General features: G+C 30.1%; 1 protein-coding gene across 1 annotated transcript; it reads right to left on the bottom strand.

Annotated features, from left to right (window-relative positions):
* Positions 1-2,737: 2,737 nt before the first annotated feature.
* Positions 2,738-5,020, bottom strand: LOC108473272 (L-type lectin-domain containing receptor kinase IX.1-like). The gene has a single exon (XM_017774784.2). It carries the CDS (start codon positions 4,837-4,839, stop codon positions 2,893-2,895), a length of 1,947 nt encoding a protein of 648 aa, XP_017630273.1. The 5' UTR covers positions 4,840-5,020; the 3' UTR covers positions 2,738-2,892.
* Between the last annotated feature and the right edge of the window lie 15,387 nt (positions 5,021-20,407).

The following is a 20,407-nucleotide window of genomic DNA, read 5'->3' as shown; positions in this document are numbered from 1 at the left end:
AAAAGGTGATAGATTTGGAATGGTTATTCAAGAGGACTAAAAAGTCTTATTGCATTGTTCTTATCAACAATCTGCCACTAAATATATCTATTATAGATGTCTGAAGAATGTTTTCCAACAATATAATAAAGTATTAAATGTTTTCATAAAAAATTCATGGGTGTTGTGGATCTATTCAAAGGAATGTGTCTGTTGAGGTATGAAGTTCGTAATATATGTTTTTTTATTATATTTCATGATACGAAGATTATGGTAGGGTTAGTGAGGAGAAATGAAATATGTTCTTGACTTGATGATATATATTTTTTGTTATCTATGTTTTATTCATGTAGTAATTTGTAATTTTTTGAAAGGTAAAAATATTGATTGATGGAAGTATCAGAGAGATTTGCAACAATCCTAGGCATTTAAAAAAACACTTCAACCGCACATAGTTAGCTAGAAATTTGAGTAGTAAAACTGGGACTTTAATAAGCAAAACTTATCCTCGTTAAGTTATCAAACTACCTAGTATGAAAAGCATAGAAAGAAGGTTCTAAGATTTGTAGGCAAAAACCTTATCTATCATATCAACATTCATGTTGATGGCAATTGAGATATGAATAATATCACATCACCCATCAACCCCAAAATTCATCCCAACAGAGATTATATTCCTAAATGAAGTAGGATTTTTATCGTGTTCTTCATCTAGGTCACCACCACTTCATAGTTGTAGCAATTTATATTAATTTTCATGTTGGTGTTTCGTTATTCTATATCTCGAACATTTTTTATTCCCAAGTATTGTGGATTAGAAGTTATCATATTAGGTCATTTTGTAAGCTAACCATCTTACACATTAAAGTGGATGCTTAGTTGAGGCAATAAGAAATTTATAATAAAATTATAATAAAAGAATTATTTATTATTTTATTATATTTGTTCTTAAAATTTTTTATAAAATTTACAATATAACATAATTATGAAGAGTTATTTCCAATATACTATTTTATCTAATTCAATTATACAATTAAAAATTTATTTGTTTTAATTGTAAAACTTGATAATTTTTATTGAGTAGTTAGAGTTGTTACAAATATATTATTTAAATTTAGTTCGTAAATTTTATTAAATATGAAAATCGAAACATATCATTTTTTAAATAAAATTTTTTATTTTAGTGATATAATTTTTGTTTATATTTGTTTAAAATTTTGGTGTTGTTTTATTGATATATGAGTTGATATTATGATAATTAAAAATAGTATGTATAAAAAGTATAATTTTATATAATTGAACCAAACACAAAATGTTATGAAGAGAGTCAATAAGTTATATATAATTTTATGACACAAATATTGTTATCAATGTAGGAGGTCGTGGATTTGAGTGCATTGAAGCACATTATCCTCCTATTTATGGGTTGGGGAGAGGCTATAAGTAATTTTAAATATTATATCAAAAGGAGCACATATAATCAGAACCTTAAATTTTTTTTTTAATAATTGGGGGTGAGAAATAAACATTATAAATGTTTGTTTGATAGCTAGTTTTTTTCCCCTTTCATTATTCAAGCTTAATATTTGGTGTCTAGGAGTGACGAATGAGGCGGATCTGAGGCGGGGGGCCCTAGCCCCCTAAAATGGAAAATTTTTATTTAAACCCTTGAAATTTTTTTAAAATTTTAAATTAGTAAAGGTAAAATTATACTTTGGTCACCCTAAAATTATAAAAATTTAATTTAATCCTTTAAAAATTTTAAAAATATAAATTATAAAAAGTTAAATTTTCGTTCGGCCCCCCTAAAAATTTGTTCTGACTTCGCCCTTGACTAGGGAAAGGAGAAGTACAAAAAAAAGAGAGACGGAAAAAGGAAGGAAAAGAAAGATAAAATAATTAAAAATATTTCTTATTTAAACATTATTATATATTAATAATTTATTATAGATTTATTATATTCATATTATTTTTATGCATTTTATTTCAATTTATATTATATTACTTTTTATTTTTTACTTCAAATTATAAAAATATTTAAATAATTTATCTAAACAAAATCATTTTATCATTTTAACTTTAGATGATATATTTAAATTGTTGTTCCACATGTTGAATTGCAAATTAGTTTAGAATTTACTAAAAAACTTTTAACAAAGAAATAACTTAAATATTTTATTTATAGTAAATTTATATATTTAAAATATTAAATTTATAAACCTATTTGCAAATCAATTTAGGATTTGTATTTGATTTACTTACATTTTTTATTTTTAAATAATATATTTAAAGTGTATGGATTAAGAATATTAAGTATTTACATCTATAAAAAATATTTTCATAATTCATTTAGGTGTTGATATGTGAATTAACTTAAAATCTATATCAAATCCGAAATAAATAATAAATTTACTTTTCATAATTCACATAAATTCAAGTCTGTAATTTAGTAAAAGGCATTTAAAATATTTTTAATATTAATTAAATAAATTTATTAGAAAATGGCAAAATCTCCGGGTAGCGGGAGATGATGCTAGTAAACTATGATATCTTCATGTACAACACATGAGTTAAAATTAGTCTCTTTAAATATAATTATTTAAAATTAATAAAATAAAATTCAAATTTATTATCATGTATATATCTAAATAAGCTCATGAGTTATGATGTAAATAAATCCTTTTAAATTACCTCTTAAAAGTAAAATAAAAATTTAAAATTAAAATTAAAATTAAAATTAATTAAAGTACCAATAAATTAATAAAAAAAGTTACATGCCACATGTCTAGCAAAAGAACTAGAAATAGTATAAATGTTCTAAGAAAGGAGATATACATATGTAGGCTAACATAAAGACGTGAGATATTAAGGCATTATTAATTTCTTTTCATTGTAAGAAATGATGACACTTGCCTAACGACCCACCTCAAGGCTCGAATTGGTTAAAATTGGTTCACGTGAACTGCTTGATGCTACATGTTCTTGGTATGTTGGAATAGGCATCTTTGAAGGGAGATTTGGGATTCCCAAATCGAAATCAAGAACTTGAATCACTTGCTTGATTGAAGGTCTGAGGTTGCTGTCAGGATGAGCACACCATAGCCCAACAATCATCAAACACTCCATTTGCTTTTCATCGAATTCTGCATTCATCCTCTTATCCACCGAAGAAAAAAGGTTTCCACTTCCGTAGAGATGCCAAACCCATTCTACCAAACCAATTTGTGAGTTTTCTTCGATTGGATCAACCGACCTTCTCCCTGTAGCAATTTCTAAGGCGACTACACCGAAACTATACACATCTGAGGCTCTACTCGCTCTGCCGGTTTTTATGTATTCCGGAGCCATGTAACCTAATGTACCTGCCAGCCCTGTTGTTCGAGGACCTAGCTCATGGTCCATAAGCCGAGCTAATCCGAAGTCACCAAGCTTGACGTTGAACTTGGAATCTAGCATTATATTGCTTGGTTTGATGTCACGATGGACCACGCACTGCTCCCACTCTTCATGGATATATAGCAAGGCAGAGGCTACACCGCGGGCTGCTTTATATCTCAAATTCCAATTGAGAGGAGTCTTCTTACCAAAAAGGTGAGAATCAAGGCTACCATTTGACATGAACACATAGACAAGTAAAAACATTCCTCCATCATGACAAAAACCGATCAGTTGCACTAGATTCCGGTGTCTTAACTGGCTAATCACCTTCACTTCAGTTACATACTCCTTTTCCCCTTGTCTGGAGCCCTTTGAAATTTTCTTTACTGCAATTGTTGTATCTAGCTCATTAATGTACCCTTTATAAACAGCACCAAATCCTCCCTCCCCTAACTTCCTCTGACTCGAGAAATTGTTTGTAGCTGCAACAAGATCTTTGTAAGAAAATCTTCTTGGTCCAGCCCCTCTTTCAAGGTCATCGTTAATCCCGAAAGTTCCTTCCATATATTGATATGATCTCTTCCTCCTTTTCCAACACAATAAAATCTTAAATCCTATACACCCCGCGATTACTAGTATACCCAATGGAACTGCTACACCAATAACTATTCTGATCCTGTTGGTGTTTTTCTCCTTGATTGCCTTTCTTTCCAAACTAGAATTAAATTCCCATGACACAAGCTGATGCCGCTCTATGCGATGACTTGTAGCGGCTGAAAACCCTACTATGGCCGTTTCTGGCAGAATCTCCGTCAGATCAATTTGGTGAGAAAGACTCCCTTGAGAACTAGAGTTCTGATAACTCCAAGTGACGCTCAAATTCCTAGTAGTAGCATTATAAGAAATCCATGCATCAGCAGTGTCTTCGCTGTACAAACTAAAGTTCCAGGGAGCATACTTAACTGAAGAAATCGAGTTGATGTTGATACCCACATGCTCAACTTCTGGATCCCAGTCAGTGTTGGAGAAAGTATCAAACTCCACAAGAACAACTTGGTTCCCAGATGAATCAATGGTTGTGGTGTTAAACAAGCCTAGAAATCCACCTGCCGAGTTCGGTGGAATTTCGCTCCCAACGGGGGCAAGGAAAAAAGCAAGGCCGGCTGAATAGTCTGAACTAGCTTTACCTTGGGTGTCAATGATGAAGGAGAAATGACTGGTGAAACTTGTAACTTCTCTAGTCTCAGAATCCCAAATTGGTACACTTTCAGCGAAGATAATTCTACCAACTTGACAAACAAAGGTGAGACTATTGAATTCAACAGCTCCAACATTAGGCCTCGCAGCACCCTGGTAGAGTATGTTGTTTGCACCAGAGTCGAAACGAGGTATATTAAAGGAAATCGAATTAACGCAAGGAAGAATGAAAGTGATGGAAAGGAGCTGAAGTAAACCAAATACACCAGAGAAAGGGTTAGCCATTGCTACATAGAGGAATTTTCCAGCAGAGGTACTCTATTTATACTGATGTTACATTCAAATAAATTTATTGAAGCATCCACTTACCTTGATCTAAATGAATTTAGTTGAAGATCGAGTCTACACTTTTCAAGGCATATATATATAAAATACTATAAGAGACAATATTAAATTAACATTTTTATTGCTTTTATATTACGCTTCTATTAAGCTTACGAAACTACCTTGAACAATCGATAAAGCCATTTTCACCCTAGTTCAATTCAACCATGGAAGAAAGAGAGAAATAATAATAATAATCCAGTTGAAATAGTCAGTTTTCTTGTTTAAATTATTTATTAAGCCATTGCTAGTCACATCTGATAGATCAATAACCTTAAATAATACCATTACATCAAAAGAAAACAAATGAGGAAGTACAATGTACGAAGTTTATCTTTTGCCTGCATCGTCAATGACATTAAAGTTCTTAACTACTTCCCTCCTAGCTGACAATTCAAGAGGCTGCAATATCTTGTTAAAAACCAAGAGAATTTTACTAAGTCCAAGTGAAATATTATTATGAATTTTAAAACCTCTTTCAATCAAATGATGCTTTTCACAAGGACCCGTGTCTAGTTAAGGCTTAAGTTCATTGCTTCCTATTATTGATCGAGTCTGTAAAACGAAAACACCGAGCATGCATTATTTTTAATTTTTTAATTTGAAAATGTAAAAAAAATAAAATATGTACCAAAATATTTACGGGGAAACTTATTTCATGGAATAGTTTTTACTAGGGTTAATTAAAATGTATTATACTTATTTTTATAAAAATGGTTACAAATTTTGCAACTTGAGTGAAAAACAAAAGGTAAAATGATTTATTTGTCAAATCACTCAATTTAATTTTTCGTCTTTTTAGTTTTTAAATTTATGTTATTTATCAAATCACTCAAATATTAATGAAAAAGTTAATTTTGTTAACTTTTAATACATAGCATACACATAGATTGCCACGTGGAAGTCATGTCAACAAGTAATTAATTTTAAAATTAAAAAATAAATTTTAATATAAAAATTATAAAACATATTTTTAATATTTTTATTTTAAAAAATTAATTAATTGTTAATATGACATACATGTGACAATCCATGTGTATATGACGTTAGCAAAGTTAACAAACGTTAATTTCTTACATCCATTTAAACACAACTCTCTAATTTTTAAAGTTGAATTGATATCAATATTAATATTAATTATTAAAAATATAATTAGACAAATTTAAATAATAAAAACTAATGGTAGTCTTGTTTACTATTTTAAAAATTATAATTGACTTTCATTAAATAATGATTCAATTATTTTTTAAAATTAATTGTATAAGATTTTAAGTAATTGATACTTTATTTTTTTCTCTTTAAAAGACATGCAATTGGGAATAATTAATAATTTTTAAGTAATTAAATATTTAAATTGAATACAATTAATTTGTCATTTGATAAAATTAATAGCATTATAGATAATAAAATAAACAGTTTAGCATACTTATGTAAACTTTTTTAATTAAAATGAAAAAGGTTTCATAAGGTATTTATATCAATTTCAAAACAATGTTTTGACAAGCTACTAATTGATTGATTTTTATTAATTTTATTAGGATTCATAATATCATTTCCTAATTTATAATATGCACCTAATTTAAAAAAATTAAAATAACATATACCGTCTTGCATAAAAAAAAACCTAATATTTTCAATATTTTAAATAAAGATCATAATAATGTTAAATATCAATATATTAAAATAAAATTTAAATTTTATAAGTAAGCAAATTTGCCTCTTTATGTTGATTTTTTTTTGTTTTTAACTTTAATGAAACTTCAAATAATACCAATGTCATCTGCATTAATGTAATTTTGTTTCCTTCTCCATTGTTTTCATTAAGGGTGATTGAACGCGTATCAGTGTCGAGTTGTTTTATTGTATGTTGAGCTGTTCAATTTTCTGATCCCAATATTCTTGAAAAGTATATAAAAAAATGTATTTAATACAGAGTTAAATTTTGATATCCATAAGTGTCAAATTTTTTGTAAATTAAATTCATGTATCTGTATTAACTTTGATTGTCGAAGATTTTTACCCTAATTAATATAGAAAAATCTTGGATCCCATAGGTGTCAAATTTAATGTACATTAGATTAATGTATCTACATTTACCTTATATTTAAATTGAGGTAATACAAAGGAAAGGGAAGAAAGTTGAGGGAAGGGAATATCTTTAATTTTTCTTGTTTTAGAATACTACATTTAATTTTGACCTATAGAGATTTTAACACTGATTAATACAAGAATACCTTGACATCTATGGATGTTGAGGTCTTCTTTTAATTAATTTTTTTATCATATGAAAAACCTAACCCTAGTAATGCATTCAATGGACTCTCAACACCTATTCCCAATTTTTTATTATGGTCATAAATACCATTTTACTCTCATTTTTTTCTCACAACTTAAAATTTATTCTCATCTTCGTCGAGTTCTTTAGCCTAAAAATTCAAAAAATTCAAACTTTTTAACCTCAATTTTGGATTTTAAAACCCTATTATACCTCTGAGGGAAGATAATCATGCTGCTTTAGAAACCCCACATATAATAATTTTAATTTTATTATTAAAGTTAGTATTTATTTACTGTTAACATTTTTATATTGTTCAAAACAAAGTATTGATTATTTTTATTTTATTTACTCGTACAAGGAATAAACTATTTGGATTCAATGAAATGTTAATTTTTCAATATCGAATGAGAATCAAGATCTAGAAAGTTCAACTACAAACAGCTGATATTTTAAAGGTAGTTAAAATGCTTCATTTTTTAATGTACTGCTTGTGCTATAATGAAAAGCTGAAGATCAAAGACCCTTACCTTCCGCTTTCCCTATGGTGAAGCCTCAATCACCTTGGAAGATGTATCATTATTCATGTGCCTTCCAATTGAAGAAGCTATTGTAATCAGTGAGTCTCAAGTTGATCTTGAAGAGGCAATGCCAAAGTTAATAGAGAAGTTATTCAAGCAATGAAATTGATATCAATGGGGACCAAGTGAAGTTTAGCTAGCTACAAATATTGGTTAGGAGCCTTCAACAAATGATGTGATCGATAAAGAGTTTGAGAAGATATTGTGTACCATCATGAGAATGTTAATGTCAAATAAGTCTAACAATCTCTACTCTGCATTTATTTGCTCTTACGGTCTATATTATTGGCATTCTTGTACCAAGCCCTCACTAGGATAACCGATTAAGAGGCCCTCAAAGTAAATAGTTGTTACATCTTCCTCCAAGTATACACAATTGAAATCTTAAAGCAATTAACTTCAATTAAATTTGTGTTGGTATATGAGGATAAAAATAAACTTATGAGAAATTAATAAAGGCTTTAAAGCGTGGATCAATACCACTTTCTTTAAGGTTCTATTCTACCGCACATATGTTACGGTGTGTAAAAGAGTTACTGGTAAATAAACCTTGAGGATGAAATGAAATCCAATGGCTATATGCATTTTGCACCTACAGAAAAAGTCCACCAAGCACTGAGCGGAGCATAGCAATGATATCAAATTCTATAAAGAATTTCTACAGTAGTTCTTTATAAAACAATCTAGGAATATAAAAGATGGTGGGAGAATAGAAAGAAACTTTTGATGTATTTTTCAAGTGTGTCAGACAAATGAAATTTGACTCCGATTTATATGAGTTCTCGTGTCTCTTCATAGGAACACAACTATCTAAATGGATAGCCACATCTTTTAACAATAAACATAATTATTTAATAGATGTATCCTTGAATAATCATGATTCATTATTAATAATAAAGTGATATAATTTTTGAATTTAAAAGATATAACTCATCACTATAAATAGTGACAACTTTTGGTTAATAATCGAGTGACATAATTTTTGGTTACTTGTAACTTTTCATTTGTAGTTATTGGAACACTATATATATTTTGAAAATGTCCCAACAATTTGAATTCTAAGAATACTGTGTCAAGCTTGATAATTATGTACAACAATTAAAGTGCATTGTATATTTTGAAAATAGGAAGAGATCCACTTATATCGATGTAAAACTTAAGTGGTTTTACATCATTTTGTAACATTTTATGCAATTAATATTTCAATAACTATTGAATTTATCAAAATACTTGTCCTTGTTATGCATGTAAAATTTTTAATCAACCTGATATCTCTATCATATTAGTCTAAAATATTGTCTATATTAATATATATTTAACGGTTAAGAGTTTTTTTACATAAAATGAATAATAAGAAATTTTTAATTTATGTCAAACTTGATATGCATGATTTATATGAATGAAGCATAAAATAAAACGGTTGAATTATTAAAAATTAATAGTATAAAAGTTACAAAAAAATCTAAAACCACTTAATTTTTACAATCGATTTAAGTAGATCTTCCCTTTAAAAATTAACATGAATTGTACTTCTAAAATCAATCCAATTTCATTAATTTGACAAGCCAAACAAATTAATTTTTAGATCTTAAATTGATAATCATGTAAAATTCACGAATAGTATATTTGAGGTCCAACGCTAATGTAACACTCACAATCTGTACATGTTTTCGAATTAGGGTTACAACGTATTAATGTATAATTCAGACCAACTCTCTACCTTTAATGCTATATTTAAGAAGAACAATCAACAATATAAAATATAGTGTCTATAAATTAAAGTATAAAGATTAAATCTTAAAATTAAATATCGTAGAAGAACCAAAAATGATATTTGACTACTTCCCTATATAATGAAAAAAAGAAGAAGAAGAAGACGGGACACCTGTCAACATAGAAAGATGAATTCAAAACATTTGATATAAACTAATTGAATTATAATAAAAAAAGGTGATAGATTTGGAATGGTTATTTAGGAGAACTAAAAAGTCTTATTGCATTGTCCTTATCAACAATCTGACACTAAATATATCTATTATAGATGTCTGAAGAATGTTTTCAACGATATCATAAAGTATTAAATGTTTTCATAAAAAAATCATGGGTGTTGTGGATCTATTTAAAGGAATGTGTCTGTTGAGGTATGAAGTTCGTAATATATGTTTTTTTATTATATTTCATGATGCGAAGATTATGGTAGGGTTAGTGAGGAGAAATGAAATATGTTCATGACTTGATGATATATATTTTTTGTTATCTATGTTTTATTCATGTAGTAATTTGTAATTTTTTGAAAGGTAAAAATATTGATTGATGGAAGTATCAGAGATTTGCAACAATCCAAGGCACTTAAAAAAACACTTCGACCACACATAGTTAGCTAGAAATTTGAGTAGTAAAACTGGGACTTTAATAAGCAAAACTCATCCCCGTTAAGTTACCAAACTACCTAGTATGAAAATGTATAGAAAGAAGGTTCTATGATTTGTAGGCAACAACCTTATCTATCACATCGACATTCATGTTGATGGCAATTGAGATATGAATAATATCACATCCCCCATCCACCCCAAAATCCATCCCCAACAGAGATTATATTCCTAAATGAAGTAGGATTTTTATCGTGTTCATCTAGGTCAGCACCACTTCATAGTTATAGCAATTTATATTAATTTTCATGGTGGTGTTTCGTTATTCTATGTCTCAAGCATTTTTAATTCCCAAGTATTGTGGATTAGAAGTTATCATATTAGGTCATTTTGTAAGTTGACCATCTTACACATTAAAATGGATGCTTAGTTGAGACAAAATAAATTTATAATAAAATTATAATAAAAGAATTGTTTATTATTTTATTATATTTTTCTTAATTTTTTTTATAAAATTTACAATTTAACATAATTATGAAGAGCTATTTTCAATATACTATTTTATCTAATTCAATTACACAATTAAAAAATTTATTCGTTTTAATTGTTTAACTCAATAATTTTATTGAGTAGTTAGAGTTGTTATAATATATTATTTAAATTTAGTTCAGTAAATTTTATTAAATATGAACATCGAAACATATCATTTTTTTTCAAAATAACTTTTTTATTTTAGTTATATAATTTTTTTTTATGTTTGTTTAAAATTTTGATGTTGTTTTATTGATATTTGAGTTGATATTATGATAATTAGAAATAGTATGTATAAAAGTATAATTTTATATAATTGATCCAAGTACAAAATGTTATGAAGAGGGTCAATACCTATATATAATTTTATAACATAAATATTATTGTTAATGTAGGAGGACGTGGATTTGAGTACATTGAAATGATTATTCTCTTATTTATGAGTTGGGGAGGGTTATATATAATTTTAAGTATTATATCAAAAGAACATATATAATAATAACTTAATTTTTTTATATAACTTTAATTTTTTTTTGGGTGAGAAATAGACATTATAAATGTTTGGCCCTCAATGTTTGACAGTTGTTTTTTATATTTGGTGCGTAGGGGTGACTGGGGAAAGGAGAAGTACAAAAGAAAGAGAGAGGGGAAAGAGAAGGAAAAGAAAGATAAAATAATTAAAAAAGATTTTTTATTTAAACATATCTCTATATTAATAATTTATTATAGATTTATGATATTCATATTTTTTATGCATTTTATTTCAATTTATATTATATTACTTTTTATTTTTGGTGACATCTGTAACAGCTCGATTTAGGGCCTAGTCGAAACAGTGGTCTCGGGACCACAAATCCAAAGTTAAAGAATTTATTTCATTACAATTATGAGGTTATAACATGTTTATAATAGTGCATGAAAATTTTGGTTAGTCAATTTTAACGTTTGTGAGCCCGATTTCGAAAAAGGACTAAATCGCATAAAAGGTAAAAGTTACTTTTTAGTACCCAAAAGAGTTAAATAGCTAGAGAACTAAAATTAGGAGATTTTAAAGAGTAATTTGACCCCTATAAGCAAGGTGGCCGGCCATAGGAAGCAAATTTAGTCAAAAAGTCAATGTTAGGTGACTTGATGACATTATCCCATGATAAAATAATACCTAAGTTGCCTAGCCTTCATCTCTTTCATCCCATTTCTTCTTCTTTGGCAGATTATACCAGCAAAAATAAGGGTTTAAAGCTCTCAAAATTTCAGCAATTTATTCCTCTCATAATGTAAGTGATCTTGATGACTTTCTTGATGATTTTTACATTTTTGGCATGCTTGTTTCATGGGCTTTCATATGAAAGGAATATTTTGAAAAATGGTGATAAGTCTAGGGATTTTTCATGAGAGAGTTTATGTTGTTTTCTGAAATTTTATGGAAGAAAATAAATCTTAGAAGAGTTCTAAACAACTTTTGTGAAAGGTGTTGGCATGAAAACACCTAAAGGGACAATTTTGCATAAGTTGTAAAATAGGTGGCAAGCGTGTGAAATAGTGAAGTTTTGGGGTTGCTATAAGAGTAAAAAGAGTTTGGCTAGACTTGAAATACAAAGAAATTCGATAAAAATCAATTTTTGAGCATAGGGGTAAAATGGTCATTTTGCCGAGGTCTAGGGGCAAAATGGTCATTTTACCAAAGACGTGAATTTATTATTGCCTTATTGTAATTAGTGACTAAATGAGTGCATTTTGTTATTATAGATCAAGATTTGCCAAAACTGAACCTGGACCGGGGCAAAGCAAAGCAATCTAACTAAACCAACTAGTCGAGTGCATTTTGTAAATCGAGGTAAGTTATATGTGAATAATTCAACTACATCGTTAATGTACGTATTTGAATTGTCATTAAATTGATATATTATGATTTGCTAGATTGTGAGATTGTATATTCATGATTGAAATAGTAGAATGGTCTAGTTGGGACCCTAGGAAACAAACCGGATATTCATGCCATAACTATTGGATTTCTTGTGTGCCAGTGTAAGACATATCTGGGACATGCATCGGCCACGTTATGAGTGCCAGTATTAGACTATGTCTGGGACATGCATCGGCGTAGAGATGAGTGCCAGTGTAAGACATGTCTGGGACATACATCGGCCTCGATGATGATAGCTTGTGTAAGACGTGTCTGAGACACGTATCGGCTAAGAGTTGTGCTAGTGTAAGACATGTCTGGGACATGCATCAGCACGTATATACGAGAGCTAGTATAAGACCATGTTTGGGACATGGCATCGGCCTCAATTCTTAATAATTTTATAAATTCTAACCCCTTATTTTTGGGTGTTACCATAGTTATCATTAACATACATTTTTAAATTAAGATTATAATATAAAAATCTTACAAAAACATCCCTTAATAATTTTATATAAAATTTTGGCCGCCAAGACAGTACAATTTTAGCCTCCAAAATCTAAATTGAGTAATAATTTAATCTGCATAAAGATTTTTCAAAGTATGAATTCAATGAAATTAAATAATTTAGGTGCAGTAGAGTTGTACACATAAAAATGCCCTAGTGATTTTTGCTAAGTTATGACGATAAAACACAAAGATTGCTTAGAAGTTTACATGAATGATTTGCATGAATTTGAATTTTATTTATTATATAAATTGTAAGAATAGAATTGTAAAATAAATTAGTTAGATTTCAATATAATATCTACTAATTTCTTATCCTGTATTTATTAATAAAATTATATTAAACAATTTCGCATTAAAAATTATTTAATTAATATTTTATCCATATAATATGATGCTAGTCAATGTAAGACCATGTCTAGGACATGGCATTGGCAACTTATCCCATATTTGAGGCTTATAGAATACCCGATAGTTTTTCGAAAGGTTCAAATTAAAAGGTTATGAAAGTGACTTAAGAAGGAAAGTATAATAATGTTTTGAGTGATACAGGTACCTATTTGGTATGCATGAGTAATGAGCTCAAATTAGGAATTGTGTATTGAGTAGACGGTAATGAGTAAGTTAAGTTTAAACTTGCCTTTGAGTTATGAGCATGATGACTAATAGTGAAATTGTCATTTTATATTTATTTATATGCAACTTACTAAGCTTTATGCTTACTCTCTTTCCTTTCTCTTTTCTTTCAGTGCCGCTTAATATCTAAGGATCCTTTGAAGTCGGAGATATCAATCACACTATCAATCAAAGCACTTGGTATAGTACAAATCTTCTTTTGAGTATGGCATGTATAGGGCTGGACTAGGATGTTGATTTAATGTGAAATTGGTTGTGTATTTTGGCTTAAGTTAAAAGCCCTTCATTTTGTATCAAGCCTAGAATAATGGCTATTATTCATTTTGCAAATGCTTATAATATTCTGTCTATGAATGAATTGGTGTCAATTGTGGTGAAAATTAGTATGTTGGAATAATCTTGTGTAGGTTGTACAGCATGGGTAACAAAATGGCTTGGAAATGGCCTCCTTTTTGTCCATATGGGCATGACACACGGGCGTGTGTCTAGGCCGTGTGTGACTCACGGTTCACTCCCATGGGTGTGTGTTTTGGTTGTGCGACCCCTGCACTTAAACTTGTTAGTCAGTGTTGTACACGTAGGCCACACGGGCGTGTGCCATGGCCGTGTCTTAAAGTCAGTATCGTACACAGGCATGTCACACAGGCGTGTGCCATGGCCATGTGTTGAAGTCAGTGTTGCACATGGGCTAAGGATATGGGCGTGCCCAAGCCACTCGAGTGTGTGCAGCCTAAAGCATAAAGTTTTTCCAAGTTTATTTAAGTCCTTGGTTTGGTCCCGAACCATCTTGAATGTATGTTTCGGGCCTCGTAAGCCATTTAAGGGACATATTGCTTATGAAACGAAAAGTTTTAATTTGATCAAGATTTTATGACCTGATTTCCTAAGATTGATTGAGTTTAAGTTAGGTAGCACCTTATGTAACACCCCGTACCCGAGACCGTTGCCGGAGTCGAACACGAGGTGCTAACAGACTTAATTCATTTATTTGCACAGTCCATTTTAAAATTTCCAGACAAGCTGGCTAACTGCGTCACTGTCACCTTAAAAATCATATCTCGAGTTCCAAAATTTGAAAACCAGTTCCGTAAATTTTTCCTGAAATTAGACTCATATATCCATCTACAAATTTTTTTATATAATTTTTGGTCAAGCCAATTAGTACAGTTTATTAGTTAAAGTATCCCCTGTTTCAGGGTTCGACTACTCTGACCTTCATGCATTAAGACTTAGATGTCTCCCTGTACAGGGCTTCAATGCTTACGCCGTTTATTTATAAAGAAACTAGACTTGAAAAGGAATCTGAAAATATAGGGCATGACTTCTAATTATCTCTGGTTAATTTATAGTGAATTTCCAAAGTCGGAACAGGGGATCCAGAAATCGCTTTGGCCCTATTTCACGAAAACTTAAACATCTCATAAAATACGGCTCATATGATTGTTTCGTTACTTTCATATGAAAATAGATTCATCAAGGTTCGATTACATAATTTATTCACTATTTAATTCCATTGCTACTATTTTTAGTGATTTTTCAAATCCACATCACTGCTGCTGTCAGCATCTATTTTTAAGGTAAACTTTACCTATTTCATGGTTTTCCATGGATCAACTAAAATTTTGTCATACATAGCACCAAAATGATCGTGATTAACCATTCCAATGGCTAATCGTTACCAACATTTCCATAACACTCCATGAACAACATACAAAATGATTATAACGCTATGCTCAAAATATATATAAGCCATTTTCGCATGGCTATCCAAATATATACATTACCGAAAGGTACATGACCAACAACAAAAGGGTAGTCCTATACATGCCATTTTCAAAGTTCAACTAAAAGAGTACCAAAAGGGCTTTGATAGTGTGGATGACTTGACTTTGACACTCTCGAATCCGATAGGTGATTTAACCAAAATCTATAAAGCAATGAATCAAAGAAACGGAATAAGCATTTAATGCTTAGTAAGTTTTGAGTAATGAAATCATGCACAATCAAGTATAGCATTCATATGACTAAACGAATAATTTCATATACACATATTCTCACAATCATACCTACTTCACATTTCCAACCCTTATATTCATACATAAGGAATCAACTTGACTAAAGGCCAGAAGCTTGTTAATCGATTGAGCGAATACTATTTAAAAGGAATCAATTATTCCAATGCATATACAAAACATACCTCATCGTTGGGGTTTTACGAGCATATTAATTGAAATTATTACAGCAAGATTGCTCATTCCCAAACCAAGTACCTTCGGGATTTAGCCGGATATAGCTACTCGCTCAAATGCCTTCGGGACTTAGCCCAGTTATAGTAACTCGCAAAAATGCCTTCGGGACTTAGCCCGGATATAGTAACTCGCACAAATGCCTTCGGGACTTAGCCCGGATATAGTAACTCGCACAAATGCCTTCGGGGCTTAGCCCGGAATTATTCACTAGCACAAATGCCTTCGGGACTTAGCCCGGTTATCATCCGAATATTCATGCACATATCAATAAATCATGACACATCTATATTTCATTTTCATAACTAGAATTCAAACACAAGTCACTTATCAAGCATTATCATTTTCGGCTCAATAGCTACACACAAAGAGCATGATTTTGATTTGCTTATAACATGATCTAATCGAATCATAATCTAAGTTCCATTACTCGAAAACTTACCTCGGATGCTGTCGAACGACTTCAACGGCTATTCAATTACTTTTTCCTTCCCTTTATCGGATTTAGTTCCCCTTTACTCTTGAGCTTAATTTAACAAATAAATTGATTTAATCATCTTGAACATCGAGAGAAATTCGAGGTACTTAGTCCATATATATATATTGGACATTAGAGTCATATGCATGAAATCATGAATCAAATTCAACATATTGGCTAATATTCTCCTTTAGCCGATTATCTAAGTCAAGATAGAATCATCATTATGCTTGCCTATAACCGAATACATGCAACACCAATCTATCTATTCATTCATGTGTGCATCTTATTTAAGCATGTATATCTACAATCGAATTCATCATATAAATATCTATGAATTCACTCAAACAATCTCAATACAACACATGGTGCTCAAACCATTATTCAAATTCAAAACTCGGCTAGTACACATATATACACTAGCAATCAAATACTAACATTTGCACTTCACCTTAATAGCTAGCTTAGCAAACCTTAATTTAACATATAATTGTTCATAACACAATTAAAGCATCCTCTCCATTCCATCAATTTAAAACACATACATTGCTCAATAATATCGAAAATCATATTCGGCCTTAGTACACACTTGTTAGCCGATTTTTCTCCATTTAGTAACTAATGCACATATGTGCTCATTTGCTAGACTCTACTTCACCTAATTACCATTTATCTCTTCCATTTACTACCATGGCCGAATGTTATAACCCAGGCCACACATATTGTTCCTCAAGGCCCTTCAATGACCACATTCGCACCCCTTAAGAACAACCCAATTTCAACCTTCAAGAAGGAAGAAAAATATATGTACTAAGAGCTTCAAACTACTTGGCGAATATCAAACCTCCAATCAATCAAAATTTAATCCATGGAATGAATAGAACTTGAACTAACCACCTTCTTTATACATAATTTTCCAAGAATTTCAAGGTACTTACCTCTTCCTAATCCTCATCCAAGCCGAACATGAAGCAAGAGAACTCCTTTCTTCTTCCTTTCTCCTTAGAATTTTCGGCCAAAGATGTTAAAGGATGAACACTTTTTTCTTCTTTTCTTTGTTTTCATCACCCTTCATCTCCTTATTTTATTACTAACCCTTTTATTTTATTATTTCTAACATAAAACATTAACACAACATGTTTATAATATGTTATGACCCATATCATGGCCGGCCACTAGCTCAAATTTTGGATAATTTGACATGCAAACCCATCATTTTTATAACATGCATTAATAGGCCACTTTACATTTGCCTAGCACATTTCTAAATTTTCTCACATAAGTCCTATTTACTAAAATTCACTTACAATTAACAAAATTCAAATATGAAATTTTCACACATGCATATATACATATAATAAGCATCAAATATGACGGTTAATTATTTTTATGACTCGATTTTGTGGTCCCGAAATCACTTCCTGACTAGGGTCACATTAGGGCTGTCACACCTTAAACCCTACTCCGGTGTTGGATATGGGCGAGGGTATTACAACATCAAATTATAAAAATATTTAAATAATTTATCTAAACAAAAATTATTTTATATAATTTTAACTTTAGATGATATATTTAAATTGTTGTTTCACATGTTGAATTGCAAATTAATTTAGAATTTACTAAAAAACTTTTAACAAAGAAATAACTTAAATATTTTATTTTATGTTAAATTTATATATATAAAATATTAAATTTATAAACCTATTTGCAAGTCAATTTAAGATTTGAATTTGATTTACTTACATTTTTTATTTTTAAATAATATATTTAAAGTGGATTGATTAAGAATATTAAGTATTTACATCTATAAAAGTATTATTTTTCGAATATATTTATAATAATTTATTTAGGTGTTGATATGTCAATTAACTTAAAATCTATATCAACTCTGAAACAAATAATAAATTTAGTTTTCATAATTCACATAAATTCAAGTCTGGTAATTTATTAAAATGCATTTAAAAGTAATTTTTAATATTAATTAAATAAATTTATTAGAAATGACAAAATCTCCTACAGAAGGGAGATGATGCTAGTAAACTATGATATCTTCATATGCAACACATGAGTTAAAATTAGTCTCTTTAAATACAATTATTTAAAATTAATAAAATAAAATTCAAATTTATTATCATGTATATATCTAAATAAGCTCCTGAGTTATGATGTAAATAAATCCTTTTAAAGTACCTCTTAAAAGTAAAACAAAAATCTAAAATTAAAATTAATTAAAGTACCAATAAATTAATAAAAAAAGTTACATGTCACATGTCTAGCAAAAGAACTAGAAATAATATAGATGTTCTAAGAACAGGAGATATACATGTAGGCTAACATAAAGACATATGAGATATTAAGACATTATTAATTTCTTTTCATTGTAAGAAATGATGACACACTTGCCTAATGACCCACCTCAAGGCTCGAATTGGTTAAAATTGGTTCATGTGAATTTCTTGATGCTACATGTTCTTGATATGTTGGAATAGGCATCTTTGAAGGGAGATTTGGGATTCCCATTTCAAAATCAAGAACTTGAATCACTTGCTTGATTGAAGGTTTGAGGTTGCTGTTAGGATGAGCACACCATAGCCCCACAATTATCAAACACTCCATTTGTTTTTCATCGAAAAATTAGTTTTTCTAAATTTAGATTTGGTTGGGTTGTGCTCAGTTTATTTTTTCCTTAATTTTCTATTTTTGTTGAGATATAATTCTGTGCCAAATTTTTTTCCATTAAGATTTGTTATTGTGTAAAGCCTATATAAGAGGCTAATCTTTAGTTGAATAAGATGCATCAGTTTTTCCCAAGTATACTATAGCTTATTTGTGTCCATAACTTGTTTGATAAGATTACTCTTAGAAACCTTTTTACTATCTCTTATTTTTAAAGGTTGTTTTGAGTTTCTTTCTCTTTGTGCAGCTGTCCTCTCCAACATTCTTTGGTATCAGAGCAAGGTTCGATTGTTATTAGGAGTATTTCTCATGACGACAAACAATAATACCGTGAGTGTTTCTCAATCGGCAATTCTCGTTTTCAATGGTAGCAACTATGTGTTTTGGAGCATCAAAATGAAGACACTGTTTAAGTATCAAGTATTATGGGTCTTAGTTGAGAATGGGTATCTGATGACGATGGGGAGGCTAAGTTGAGAGAAAACCAGAAAAGGGACAACAAAGCATTATTCTTCATTTAGCAAGCTGTTCACGAGTCAATTTTTTCAAAAATTGCAGTAGCAGAAACTGCAAAAGAAGCTTGGACAACATTACACCTGGCGTATCAAGGCACTTCGAAAGTTGTTACAGGGAAGCTTCAGACTCTTCGTCGTGACTTTGAGACGTTGCAAATGAAAAGTGGAGAATCCGTACAAGATTATCTTATAAGGCAACAACGTTTGTCAATCAAATGAAGTCCTATGGAGAGCAAGTTCCGGATCAAACTACTGTTAAAAAAGTGTTGCAGAGTTTGACTCCAAAGTTTGATCATGTTGTTGCAGCTATTGAGGAATCTAAAGACTTAGCTACTTACTCATTTGATGAACTACAGGGATCTTTGCAGTCCCACAAAGCAAGATTGAACTGCACAAATGAAAAGTTTGACGAAAAGGCATTCCAAGTGATGTGGGAGCCTTACAAGCAGCAAGATGATTCAAGAAAGGCCACATATAGAGGTGATTATCATGGCAGAGGTGGTTATCGTGGTAGAGGAGGTCGAGGTAGAGGTAGAAGTACTGGATATGATGAACAAAGGCAGATGACAGAAAAATAGAAGCAATATAGTAGCAATGTTCAATGCTATTATTGAATAAAATATGGGCATGTAAAGGCGAATTACTGGAAAGGGAAAGACAAGCCAATTATACAGAAGGTGACGAAGAGATTAAGTTGTTCATGGCTTATCAAGATGACGTTATAGTTTCAAAAGACATATGGTTTTTGGACA

The sequence above is a fragment of the Gossypium arboreum genome, chromosome 11, assembly GCF_025698485.1.
Source record: "Gossypium arboreum isolate Shixiya-1 chromosome 11, ASM2569848v2, whole genome shotgun sequence".
Classification (NCBI taxonomy): domain Eukaryota; kingdom Viridiplantae; phylum Streptophyta; class Magnoliopsida; order Malvales; family Malvaceae; genus Gossypium; species Gossypium arboreum.
The sequence above is the reverse complement of the archived record's forward strand: the minus strand, read 5'-3'. Positions and strand labels throughout refer to the sequence as shown.